Source organism: Myotis brandtii, unplaced genomic scaffold (assembly GCF_000412655.1).
Source record: "Myotis brandtii unplaced genomic scaffold, ASM41265v1 scaffold2561, whole genome shotgun sequence".
Taxonomy (NCBI): domain Eukaryota; kingdom Metazoa; phylum Chordata; class Mammalia; order Chiroptera; family Vespertilionidae; genus Myotis; species Myotis brandtii.
In genome coordinates, this window is record NW_005359721.1 from 392,963 (window position 1) to 406,111 (window position 13,149).

Consider the following 13,149-nt stretch of genomic DNA (forward strand, 5'->3'; position numbering starts at 1 on the left):
CCCCACCCCTGCAACCTGACCCCCTGGACACTCACCGACTCTCCAGGCAGCCCCCGAGGCCCAATCTCCCCATCGTCTCCCTGGAGAAGGAGGACATGGTGAAGTGGCCTCACCTTCCAGGCCTCCCCCATACCAGCCCTGGCCCTGGCCACACTCACCCGCTCTCCATCCTCGCCAGGGGGGCCAGGAAGGCCGTGGACACCAGTATCGCCCTGGAAAATAGGTAAGAGGGGCTTCAGAGCTCCCCACACAGACACCGACCTTCTTCAACTAACCAACCAGTTTCATCCATTGAGCTCCTGCGAAGACCCTCGGCCCCCTCCCCTTGCCTTGATACTCACCCTGTGTCCCTTCTCCCCAGGAAGCCCTGGGAGCCCATCAAAGCCTCGGTCGCCCTAGGGGAAAGAGGGGCAGCCCATGTGAAGCCCCAGTCCCTTTCCCTCCCCACCCCTCCCTCTGTGTCCTGAGTGGGGAGGTGCCACTTCATGAGGGAACCCAGGGAACTCAGTCACCCTGAAAACGAATGAGCTCAGATGGGGCTGGAGCTGAGCATCAGAGAGAGGCCCAGCCTGTCACCTTTACTCCAGGTTCTCCAGGCATCCCTCGGGCTCCATCAGCACCCGCTCGGCCCTGCAGAGGCACGGGCAATGTCAGAGCAAGCAGGGGACAGTCCTCCACACGGTGTGCCCCATCTCCCACCACACCCACCCCACACTCCGGCACTCACCCTGCGCCCAGCCTTGCCGGGAGGGCCTGTGAGGCCCTGAGGTCCTCTGGGGCCCTGGTGAGGGAAAGTTGAGATCAGGGTTATGGGCACAGACAGAGGAGGAGGCAGTGGGTTGGGAATCAAATGGGTGGGGATGTCACCTGAGGTCCTAGGTCTCCAGATTCTCCCTTCAGACCAGGGCTCCCAGGTTGTCCCTGGGAGAGAAGAGAGGTTGGCTATATTGAAGGACATACCCAACAGTGACCTCAAAACCTCCCCAAAAGAAGCAAAATGACTTTTGGATTTGGGCCCTTTCCAGAACTATCCATACCCCCACACACAAATAAAGAACCTCCCACCCCACACCCCATTCGCTCACCAAGGGTCCAGGGCGACCTGTGTATCCCATGGGTCCAGGGGGTCCACGGAGTGCCAGCTAGGGGACAAGGGACACAGCAGAGCTGAGAAGAGGCAGCTGGGAAACTCCCATCCCCAGGGCACCCTCCACATTCCCCCTTCCACTCCTGATCCTTGTATCAATGCCTTATGTGCTCCCCGACCTCCCTCTCAGCCTCAAACCAACCCAGACCTTCCCTTCCCTCTATCCCTCCAGCCTACCCTTCCAACCCCTGCTCGAGTCTTCCCTTCCCCACCCCACCCCTCCCTCCACCAAGACGCTCTCCAGCCCTCCTCACCCGCGCCTGCTGCAGAATCGCCTGGGCCTGAGCCTCCTGGGCAGCCACCACAGGGCCCTTGTCGCCCCCACCACTGCCAAACCGGAACTGATGGGCAAGGAGAGAGGGTCCAGGTTCTCTTCCAGGAAATCCCCGGGACCTTCCCAGCCAGAGGTGTCCTCCAGCGTTTCTGCTCCACCTCCCAGGCCCAGGGACACACACACACACACACTCACACACTCCCACACACACACACACCCCGTGCCCTCTTCCAGCATCTTCCAGTGGAGGTTTTCAGATAATCACTTAGAGCAGCTGTTCTCAACCTGTGGGTCGCGACCCCTTTGGGGGTTGAACGACCCTTTCACAGGGGGCGCCTAAGACCATCGGAAAACATATATAATTACATATTGTTTTTGTGATTAATCACTATGCTTTAATTATGTTCAATTTGTAACAATGAAAATACATCCTGCATATCAGATATTTACATTACGATTCATAACAGTAGCAAAATTACAGTTATGAAGTAGCAACGAAAATAATTTTATGGTTGGGGGTCACCACAACATGAGGAACTGTATGAAAGGGTCTCGGCATTAGGAAGATTGAGAAGCACTGACTTAGAGGTTTTCAGAAACTCAACTTCTGTCCTCCTCCCCCAATGTCTAGCCTCTTCCTCCAAAGACTCTCCTTTGGTTCTAGACCCCCTGAAATATAGAATTTTCTGCTCCCTTCTAGAAGATCCAAGTTTGATTCTAGATCATATTTGGCTCTAGGTCATCTAATGAGGCCCTAGTCACCTCCACCAAGAGATCTATCTCTTTGCATTGATGGTCTTTAGAGACTCCTCAGCTTTCCTGGCCTTCTGGTTCTTGGTGACACAACACAATTCCCTGCCCTCCCCAGCAGCCCATTCCAAAGCCCAGAAGACACTCACCGGGAGCATGAGGGATGTGCCGGGAGGGCCAGGGGCCCCATCTGATCCAGGGAGCCCTGCTCGGCCAGGAGGGCCCTGCAGTGGGGAGAGAAGGAGAAGAAGAGGTGACAGATAGGGGAATATTAGGCCTAGAGTCCTTTGGGAACCCCCTCAACAGGACAAATGCAGACTTCCCTAGATCTTTCCTGAGCCCCACCCCAATCCCCTGGAGAAAAATCAGGGTAAGACACCAGACTACTGTCCTCCTCCCCAGCCAGTCTGCCCTACTTAGCAAGTGCTGGGGAGCACACCAGTCCCTTGTTCATTGACCAGCCAGCTAATGAGAAATTACTAAGCATGTGGCCCCATTAGGATCTAGTGGCTCCTCTGCAGTGCCCCCCCCCCCATTCAGAAGGCACTCCCTTACCCTCTCGCCAGGGTCTCCAACTGGGCCTGGGTTGCCCTGGATGCCAGGGGGACCAGTCAATCCCTGAGGAACAAAAGAGTAAGGGGTCGGGTGTGGGCATTCAGAGAGAAACGGGGTATGTAGCTGAGGGGTGGTCTCTACAGAAGAGGGAGCTCGGATGGAAGAATGCTCTGGGGTTCTGAGAAGGAGGCCTGGGCACACATGGGGAAGACACGGATGAGAGTATACAGACTCACCGCAGGGCCTTCTGGGCCAGGCGGCCCCTCCACTAGCATACCCTGCAGAGTCAAACGTTAAAAGTCAGAGGCTACACCCTGCCTTCTTCCCTTCTTCCCACTGCCCTCAGCTCAATGACCAGAGTGACTTACAGGTTCCAGAACTGCAGGCTCCCCCTTCTCTCCCTTCAGCCCCCGGGGTCCATGGGCAGCCTGAGGGAGACACACATGTAACCCCCAGTGGGGCCTGTGAGCAGCCAGGACACGGGGACTCCTCCCATCCCAACTCTCACCTTTATTCTCAGGTCTTCTGGAGGCCTCCTTGAGCCTACCTCCCACCCCATCCCTCCCCTAAGACTCTCTTCACAGACCTCTAGGCCTGCCAAGGAGACCTCAGGGCTCCCCACCCCCCAATTCTCAGCCCCACCTCAGCAAGGCAACCTCCTCACCTCCCTGAGAACTTCTTTCAGGAAGGTCCCCACGTGTTTCCTGGGTATCCAAACCCCCCAACCTTCCCAAAGCCTCTTCTGGAGGACCCCACCCTATCCCCCAAACTTTCTCTGACCCCAGGAATCCTGAGAACTTTAGGAAACCATCAACTTCCTCACCCTTACTCCAATCCACCAAGTAAGAATCTCTCCAAGATTATGGATAGATTTTTATTGGAGTTTGAGGGGAGAGTATGAATCCATATGAGAATCTGATATAATCTATAGTCTTCAGAAAAAATGTATGCCCTTATGCACAGAATTTTCCCTAGAATTTCAAGGAGTTCATAAGCTAAAAACTCCTTGGAGGTAAAACATACACACTCTAAGTAGATTTGGAGGGCAATCCCCACTGATATCCGAAACTTCCACCCCATAATAGGTTTTTTAAAAAAATACAGCTCTTATCCTAGCTGGCTTGGTTCAGTGGATAGAGCGTCAGCCTGTGGACCAAAGGGTACCAGGCTCGATTCTGGTCAAGAGCATATACCTCGGTTGCAGGCTCCTCCCCAGCCCGGGCCCTGGTCAGGCTCATGCAGGAGGCAACCAATCGATGTGTTTCTCTCACATCGATGTTTCTCTTTGTCTTTCCCTCTCTCTTCCACTCTCCCTAAAAATCAGTGAGAAAATATCCTCAGGTGAGGATTAACAACAAAAAATACAGCTCTTGGGCTAAGTTACTCAAGCCTCAGAGCAGATCCCCCTCAAGTCCCCACAGTTCCTCTCTCAGCAAGGACACTATACTCTCACTCTGGTGCTCATTTGTACTCCAAGCATAGCAGTTGGTTCTGGCCCCCCGCCCCCAACTCTAGGGCCAGAACCAAGACAAGGACAGGGAGAATAGAGGACATTCACCACCACCCGCAACTCTCCCAACAAAGACCATCAGAATGCCCCCCACCTCCATCCTGACCGAACAGTAATGATCAATTTCCAAACTCTCCCATATTACAGATCAACCTCAAATTTCCAGAAAGCAGCATAAAAGAAAGACAGCAGAGGGTAAAGGGTGGCAATGTTAGAGAAAGGAGGTATGGGACGATGCAGCAGGGTAGAGAAGGCAGCTGTAACTGCAAGACAGGCAAAAGATGAAGTGGAGTGGACAGGAAATATCCCATCTAAGAGGGAGTGGTTGAACAATTAAGGGAGACAGAATGAAGGGACAAACACTTGGAAGCAAGAATGATGCCAGGGCCAAGAAAAATTAAACATGGCCAAAATGGCTAGAAAGTGGACTGAACAAACAGGAAGTGGTTGGATAGACAGGAAGCAGCCAAGAAAAGAGACTTCAGGAAGTGGACCTTCAGCAACACCCTGGCTACCATGACCAGTGGAAGAAATTCACAAAACAGACAGAAAGTGATTCCTGGATAGGAGCTGATGACAATGCAAGAGAATTCTTCCAGAAAACACAAGCATCAAAGTGAGTACACACAGGAAGTGATCATGACAAATATCTAGGCCCACAATGGACACTTTATGATTTGGATGACCTGAGACACACTGGAAGTAGCTCATTGTCAAAGGAAACTGTCATGGAAAGCATGACAACTAGAGTCGAAACACAAATAATAAGTCCCTTTCTGTCCAATATGGCACAGTCACCAAGACAGATGGCATGGCTAGAGAAGAGAGGAAGGGACAGACAGGTTAGAAAGTGAGACATAAGAAATTAGATCATTTGGCAGCAACATGGATAAAAAAATTGTTTTGATCAAGAAGAAATGATGGAGACAGACTGAAAATGGACAAGAGGTAGGGGCTTATTGACCAAAAGCTTTATGAAATCCAGCTTGATTGAGACAGGAAGTGACCAAAAAGATAGGAAGTGGCCAAAAAGACAAGAAGTGGCCATAATATATATTTAAATCCCATTGCCCTGGGCAGAAGGATTCATAAGGAGTCACAGGGTAAGATATATCACAAGGGAAGGAAGGAAGGAGTATGTTCAAGCAACATATACATCTTATGTGGACAGAAAATGGCAAACCACCAGTGGGAAGCAGTTCAGAGCCAACAGACAAGAATCAAAAACAACAAGAAGCAATTCTGTAGCTCCCACTGGAGGTCAAGAGAAGAGGAGCCCCTTGCACTTACGGCTCCTGAGTGGGCTGTCTCCGCAGAGAGGGCAGGGCCAAGTTCCGTCTCCTCACGGTAATCGTCCCCATAGCCATAGGTGTAATCGTAGGGCCCTGCTGGGGGGTCTGTGCCACCCTCCCCATATTCCTCTGTCAGGAACCTGTCAGCTGTGGAGGGGACCTGGAGATCTGTCTGCTCCTTCCCGGGGATGGGGATGGGGAGGGAGAGGGGTAGACGGGGGCATTAGGGCTGAGAGGAGTTTTTCCCTGAACCCCAGGTGTGACAACTCCTAGCCCAAAGGATGCTGAGGGTAATTGGGACTGGAGTTTCTCTCCCAAGAAGAGCAAGGGGAGCAGTTGTGTAGATAGGTGGTGGCCATCAAAGACCCGAAATCGGGAGAGATGTCCAGAATATGGGCTTGGTAGAAGACGTGGTGCACAACAAGAAGGGTGGCCGGAGGGCTGGACACAGAGTGGACAGTCCATGGACATAATGATAGACAATAGAGTCCAGGAAATGACCAAAGAAATGGATGGGAAGAAGGGTAGAAGAGAAGAAATGATAGCACTGGACAGAAAGTGGCTCCTAGGAACAGAACATGACACAGGAAGTAAAACATTTGACACCAACAAGGAGAGGAGGCTACTCCAGAATCAAGGAATAATGAAAGGAGACAAGGACACGAAAGGAAAATGGCTGTACTGAGAGAGGAGCAGACCCACTGGTCTGGGAGGACCAGGAGACAGAAGGCGTAAGTGGGTATGACAAAGAGCCCTCCGGCCAGAGGGGGGCTGACTCATCCAGGTGACAGGGGGTCTGAGGGGTGGGTCACAGCCACCCACTGCCCCCTGCTGGGTGGGGGGGATGGAGTTACCTCCTCAGGGGGTGGCAAGGGGCTGGACTCCAGGATTCCTTCCTCTTCTCCAGGGGTAGGGTACTAATCCCAAGGGGAAGGGGGGAAGAGGACCGTGGGGATGGGGTGGAAGGAAGAAGAGCGGTTAGCAAGAAGGAAGGCAAAGCAGCACCGTGTCCCTGGCTGAGGGCAGTGTCTCTGTGTGGGGGGTGGGGGAAATCGCAGATCTTGCAGCCCCTTTGGAGGGAGGACAGCTGAGGGAGAATGATTCTCCCAGGTCCTAAAGATTTGGGGGCAGAGATCTGGATGCCCCGGCTCTACCTGCCGGTAACTGCTGCCTCTGGTCCTGGGGGGGCCCCGGGCAGTGGGGGGAGCTGCCCGTCGGGCTGGGCGCCGGGAGGGGGAAGGCTGGCCCCGCGCTGGCCCAGAACCTCCAATTCGAGAGGATCTCCAGCCTGATGAGGGGGCGGCGGACCTCTTGGCAGGTGGGGCAGGCTTTCGGGGTGGGGTGCGACGCCCCCTGGGGGAAGAGGGAGCCCTGTGGCTGGGGCTCCGAGGCCGCTGCAGCAGAGACATGGGAGGCGACAGTGAGGAAACTCTCATAATCTAACTACACGGTTTCTCCCTTGAACTGGGTGTCATAGATGTGGTGGGCGGAACAGGAGAAAGGAAGGGGTCCCTCAAGTTTACCTGGTAGTCAGGGGTTGTCCCCGCAGTCATCTCATCGTAATAGAGGGGCTCGTAGTCATAGTGGAGAGACTCAGTGGGCTGGGGTTAGGGAAGGGGCAGTGGGATAGGTAGGGAGGGGTGGGGGGGCGGTGAGGGAGGTGAGATGGTATGGGATTGGGAAATGAGGTAGGAGAGGAATTGGAAAACAGAGTTGGGGATGAAAAGAGAGGTTGGGGGACAGGAGAGAGATGGGGAGAGGCAGGAAGGGGGGATGGGTCCCGCGTGTGAGACAGAAGCAGACATAATTAAGAGATTGATGCTTCAACTTCAGACTACAGACCCCAGATCCTATCTGTCACCCGAACCGTCAGAGCTCCACCCAAACCAGAGTCTTCTTGTCCTTCTCCCACGCAGCCCTTATCCTACACCTCCATGTGCAGGGGCCAGAGATGGCCCCACCCCACCTTCCACAGACTCACCACTCTTTTGGGATTCCCTCTACTATTCCTCCCCTGTTTCTCCTCCTAGGCCTTACCATTACAACTTCTTTCTCCCTGTTTCTGTCCCTCCCCTAATCTGCTCTCCCATCCTCTGTCCCCATGTCTCACCCGCACCCTCTCTCCCAATCTCTTAATTCAAGGAAGGGATGGGGAACCCAAGGACACAGTCCAGGAAGACTGGCAGAGGAGACACAAGGAGGGGACACAGCTCCCAGCCACAAATTCTTCATAATGACTCTTTTTATTTTTAAGTGAAAATAAAAAGGTTGATGAATGAGGACTGGGGGTGAGTGATGGGAATAGGGAGGTATGGTTGGGGATGGGCATGAGGGAGGGGATAAAAGGAGCCCAAAAAGAATGGGGAGCTCTGGACATTGGGGAATCCCCCTGGGGAGATATCTGGGAATCTTCCCTCCCTGGGGGGGGTGCTGCAGTTTGGGGTCCACCCAACTCCCTCACCTGTCTCTGCGGTTCCTGGTTTTGGGGCCGATGAAGTCTTGCTGGTTGTTGCTTTGGAGATCTCTGGGCTCTGTGAGACTGTTGTTTCTGAGGTCTCTCCCTCCAATCCCCCTCACACTCCAGCTCCTTCTGTTCACAGGATCCGTAGGCAGCTTGTACCCCCGGAACAACGACAAGCTCTTGGACATCACCCTATAGAGATACGAGGAAGGAACACCAATGGAAGGAGACAGAAAGGGCTTCAGAGAGAGACAAAGGGTATAGTCTGGGACAAAAGGTAGGCGGCCAATCCTAGGTAAAACTATATAACGGAAGGTCATTACCAGCCCTCCATGGGCACAGCCCTTTCCAGTTCCCATGGGACCTTCACAACCACTGGGAAAGTCGGTAGCACAGGATCTTTATGCCCACTTTTCATATACATTCCATTCAGAAAAGCTCAGAGGCAATGGCTGGCCCAAGGTCACTCACAGTGGTAGAGTCAGAACTAGAATTCCGTCCAACTCTGCATTCAGTACTCTGCCTATCTGCCTGCCCTGGTGGTTTTGCCTGAGCCTTTTCACAGGGGCTTCTGGAGACAGTGGCCCGCCTTAACTGCTTTGACCTTCCACTGGCAGTAATGATGGGAATTCTCAGGACCTCTAGAATGAGGGAGGGGGATTCCAATGGCCTTTATTTGTGCTCATATGTGGTGCTTAACACAACCTGCCTTGGATTGTCGTTTGGAGATACTGTCTCATCTCCAGAAGAGAACGGGGGAGAGCCTTGGAATGACAGAAACCTTATATTCTTCTGTTTTCCCCTTGGCATTAGGTAAGCAGGTCTTCAGAAAGTGTTAACTGACTGGCTGGGTGGGCGAGTAGGTGAGTGAATGGGGGTTCAAATGCGTGACTGAATGGGAAGGTTGATGGATGGTGAAATGAATGAATGAATGAATGAATGAATGAATGAACCCTAGGACTGGATGGAATCAGATTGGTGGGTAGATGAATAGAAGTGAATGTGTGGATAAATGAATGGTTGGATGGAGAGTGTGTAGGTGAGGAGAGGGTTGTGTAAATGGTGGATCAATGGTTGCATGCATCCTTATATGCATGGGTAGGTGGGGTGGGTGGGTGGATGGATGAGTGAGTAGATGGGCGGATGGGTTAAAGAGGATAGATGGATGAAAGGACAGATTGACAGATAAGTGGTTTGAAGGAGCGAGTGGCTGAGCAGGGGAAGGATGAGCAGATGGATGGATACAAACCTGGATGCTTGAGTAGGTGGGTGACTGTGTAACTGGACAGATGGGTGAGTGGGTGAATGGATGAATGGATAGAGAGGTTGGTTGAATGGATGGATGGGCAGAGTGATGAAGACTGAGTGACAAAATAAGTGGCTGTGGACATTCCTTCAATATAAGTGGACACTCGTTCTCCTATAGAGAAAATTAGCCCTGAGGATAAGAAATGGGAATATAAACTCAAGAGAGGAAAAATGAAGAGCTAGGGCATAGGAAGATGGCATGCTGGGGCCAGAAGGATAATGGACACAAGATACGGGACCAGAAATCACTCTGCCCTCTGGTTGCCCTGGTTACCTCAAAGACTTCTTCATCCAGGATACGGGCACCAAAGATGATCACTCCATGGGTGTCCAACACTGGACGAGCACTTCGGGGGAGAGGCCGGGTGACTCGCTTCTTGCAGTCAACAATGAGGGTGACAGATTGGCCCTTCACAGCCACACCCACACGGTGCCACCTGGTCATGGTGGGAGAGGTTTAAGTGACTGACTGAAGAGGGAAAGTCAACAGAACTGGGGAGCAGTTGATGGAAGGGTTAAGGCCAATAATAATAATAATAGCAGTAATCACAGTAGCCATTATTTATTGAGTGCTTACAATGCACCCAGCACCAAGAAATACATTTCTCATTTGATTCTCTTGATTGTATTATCCCTCTTTTACAAACACAGAATGGAGGCTCAAAAAGTTAGTAACTTGTCCAAGGTACAGGCTAGTACTACACACAAGGATTTAAACTCTAAAGCCCAAACTCTGAGCTACAAGTGACTGAAGTTTGGGCAGTGGGTAGGTGAGGTGTGGCCAAAAGGCTGGGCAGGATTTTCTAGTTTAGGGAGTAGGGGTTCTGGGGCAGTGGCCACAGGGGAGTTCCTGAAAGCGCAGGCCAGGCAGAGCAGAGGAACAAACTAACTTACTTGCCATCTGCTAGGTTGAGGCCTCTGAAGACTGGCTGAGCTGGAGGTCGAGGCCGGCCAGTCTGGTCCTCATACAGGAAGCGGACAGGTCGGCCAAGCTCCAGGCCCAGCTGTCGGATGCCCTGGGCACTATAGAGAGTCAGGAGGGGAGCTTGGAGACCAGGGCGCGTCCGGACCACAGTCAACAGAGAGAAATCTTTTGGAAAACCTCCTAGGACCCAAGAGAGACACAGACAGGTGGAGTGAAAGGCGAAAAGAGCCATAAACCCATTCCCTTCAGGTTTCTGCTCTCAGGCCCCACCCATGACCTAGCCCAGCTCCCCCTGCTCCACCCTGTCGCCCATACCTGGGAAGAGCTGGCGGGTGGGTGCGCTGAGCTGAGCAGGTCGGGACACTCGGTAGGCCACATCAGCTGGACACATGCCTCTTGCCCTCCGGACACCGTCAGGGAGGGAGGGGAACCTCAGGGCCCGGAGCACATCCACAGGGGGTGCACCTGGGAGAGTCCATGAGGGTCAGGGGAAGGGACGCACCCTCAGGAGGGCCTACAGAGGGGACATTTGTGGTGCAGAACTCAACCCCTGGGCTCACACTCCCTGAGAGCAAAGGCCACCTTTCCCTTACCTGCTCCTGGGTGGGTGGGAACCGCCACAGGAGCACAGCGGTGACCCTGTATTCATGCTCACTCCTGCCGCCTCCCTCCCAGCAGCCTGTCAGGCTCGCTCTCTCCCTGTCTCTGCCTGAGAATCCCTCTCTATTCTCTCTTAATCTCTCTCTCAACTCCCCACCACCGCCTCTTCTTTCTCTCGCTGTGTCTCTTCCTCTCTTTGCCTCTGTATCTGCTGGTCTTCTGTCTCCCTGTCTTTTCTGTCTTCCTCCATAACCCTCACTCTGTCCACCTTTTCCTTTCCTGGTCGTTCTCCCTCTCTCACTCCCTCTCTGTATCTCTGGGTCTCTGGGTCTCTGGCCTCTGGCCCATGTCTCCAGCACAAACAACATCTGGGCAATCGATCATCCTGGGCACGGGAGGCGCAGGGCTCCGGGAGGGAGCGGAGAGGCGCTCCAGGGGGAGCGGGCTTCAAGCTGCTGCCGCTGCCCTGATGGGGAGGTGGGTCATTCTGCCCACGCTGAGGCAGGAGACGCCAGGAAGAGCCACCCAGGGCCTGTGTCCCTAGCGTGAGAGATGGGCTGGGGAGGGGGGTGGAGGGGAGCCTGCAGCTGCCACGCGGACCCAGAGCAAGTCCAGGGCCCTGAGCCACACATCTGTGGATCCCATCAGAGTCCTTGCCCAAAACCAGCAGGCTCCCCACACCTGGAACTCTGACCCTCCCCCCACACCCCCACCCCTCAGCACCCAAGACCCGGGCCACCAGCTCTATCCCCTAGGACTGGGCTTCCTCGGGCTCACACGGGCTCACACTCCGGAGACAAAGGTCACCTCTCCATTCCTTGCCCCGCCATTCACACTCCTCACACCATCAGCTCCAGATTGGAAAAGCCCCAAAGAAAGTTCCTGCAAAACTTTCATAGAAGCATGAGGCAGGGCAGGGCAGAGCGGTCTGGAGAGAGAGCTGGGTGGGGTGGTGAGGTGGTGCCGGCAGGCAGAGAAAAGGCCCTTTGAGTCCAGGAGCCGGGAAACCACGGCCTGCCCCCCCCCACCTCCCCCCGAACCTAGCCTGGCCCCTGCGTGTGGCAGCTCCGCAAACACCAACACACAAGGGCTGCTTTGAGAGACAGCGGTGAGTGAGACAGAGACACAGAGACTCACAGAGACCCCAGGCCAAGGAGACCTCAGAGGCCCCGCGCCCACCAACCCCCAGGAAAGCGCAGCCCCATCCTAGCGATGACTCCCACAGGCGGCCCACCTGTCTCCGCACCTCAGGCACACGTGCCCCATATCTCAGGCTCAACCTGCCCACAGGCTCCCCCGCAGCCCCATCACCCCGCCCTCCACCTCTGGGCCAAGTGCCCCCTTCCTTGCTCTGAATCCCGCCTTGTGGAGTCCCATCTCTACAACTCAGCTCCCAAATAAGAGCGTCATCTCAGCATCTCCCCACCTCCATGCCCCAGGGTCCCTTTCCCTCAAGAAAGACTCAGAGTCTAGACCCTGCACACTTGCTCCTTGTCCCTGAGCTCACACTGCTCACAGCTGGGAAGTTCTTCCTCCTGTAATCTAATCTAAATCCTTTCTGCTGTTATTCCGACCACTTTCTTTCCAAAGCAGAGGAAATGAATAGTCAAGTTATATGCAAATCAGTCTCCAGTGTTTTCAGGAGTGGGGGGCGGCTGGCTCCAGCCTGCCTAGCACCCGGGTGCTCCCAGTCCCCTTCCCTGCCCTTCCCTCCATCCTGGGAAAAAAGAAGGAAAAGATTGGGGTTGTGGACACCAGGGTCCCAGGAGAGCCCGGCTGGTCAGAGGGGGAGGGGCGGGGCAGGAATGCAAAGAGTTGGCTCCCACCTCAGACACCTGATCCCCCTCCGTCCAGCGGCCGTCCTGTTGGCAGCCAGCCCCAGTGCTCCCCAGAGCCAGCCGCGTGGCAGCATCGAGGGCACAGGGAGGGGGAAGGGGATCCTGTCCGAGAAGCCAATGGAAAAAGTAGCCCAGGCCCCACTTCGTTCTCTACTTACTGGCTCTGCTCTGACCCACACAGATGTGCCCCTCAGCCCCAAGATATGGAGAGAAAGCCCAGAAGACAGGCATGCGCCCCTCACCGTCCACCGGCATCTCCCTCTCCCACCGGCTGGACCTCTCCCCGGGACCCAGCCCCCAGCCCCACTCACGGCCTTCAGCCTCAGCTGCCCTCCCGTCACCTCAGTGAAAAGGACCCCTGCGCTGGCTCCAAGGGATCCAGGTGTCCTGCCCTCCGCCCTGGGCCTTTGATCCCCAAAGCCCCCTGCGGGACTCAAAAGCTGCCCCCCCGCCCCCGGCACTCGCTGTCCCGGGGGCATCAGAGCTCCA

At 54.5% G+C, this 13,149-nt stretch overlaps 1 protein-coding gene across 1 annotated transcript in view; it reads right to left on the reverse strand.

The window, feature by feature from the left end:
- The window catches only part of COL11A2 (collagen, type XI, alpha 2), a 27,718-nt gene extending 15,464 nt beyond the window's left edge, over positions 1-12,254 (reverse strand). Inside the window, exons 1-21 of the mRNA XM_014541023.1 lie at positions 12,249-12,254; positions 11,630-11,657; positions 10,538-10,687; positions 10,192-10,402; positions 9,572-9,734; positions 7,990-8,181; positions 7,052-7,129; positions 6,383-6,445; positions 5,527-5,706; positions 3,095-3,154; positions 2,963-3,004; positions 2,727-2,789; positions 2,321-2,395; positions 1,402-1,488; positions 1,086-1,142; positions 868-921; positions 728-781; positions 577-630; positions 342-395; positions 159-212; positions 36-80 (exon numbers count right to left, since the gene is read on the reverse strand). Coding sequence (XP_014396509.1) covers positions 36-80; positions 159-212; positions 342-395; positions 577-630; positions 728-781; positions 868-921; positions 1,086-1,142; positions 1,402-1,488; positions 2,321-2,395; positions 2,727-2,789; positions 2,963-3,004; positions 3,095-3,154; positions 5,527-5,706; positions 6,383-6,445; positions 7,052-7,129; positions 7,990-8,181; positions 9,572-9,734; positions 10,192-10,402; positions 10,538-10,687; positions 11,630-11,657; positions 12,249-12,254 — 1,770 coding nt within the window. The remainder of the gene's footprint in view (positions 1-35; positions 81-158; positions 213-341; positions 396-576; positions 631-727; positions 782-867; positions 922-1,085; positions 1,143-1,401; positions 1,489-2,320; positions 2,396-2,726; positions 2,790-2,962; positions 3,005-3,094; positions 3,155-5,526; positions 5,707-6,382; positions 6,446-7,051; positions 7,130-7,989; positions 8,182-9,571; positions 9,735-10,191; positions 10,403-10,537; positions 10,688-11,629; positions 11,658-12,248) is intronic.
- Positions 12,255-13,149: the final 895 nt, after the last annotated feature.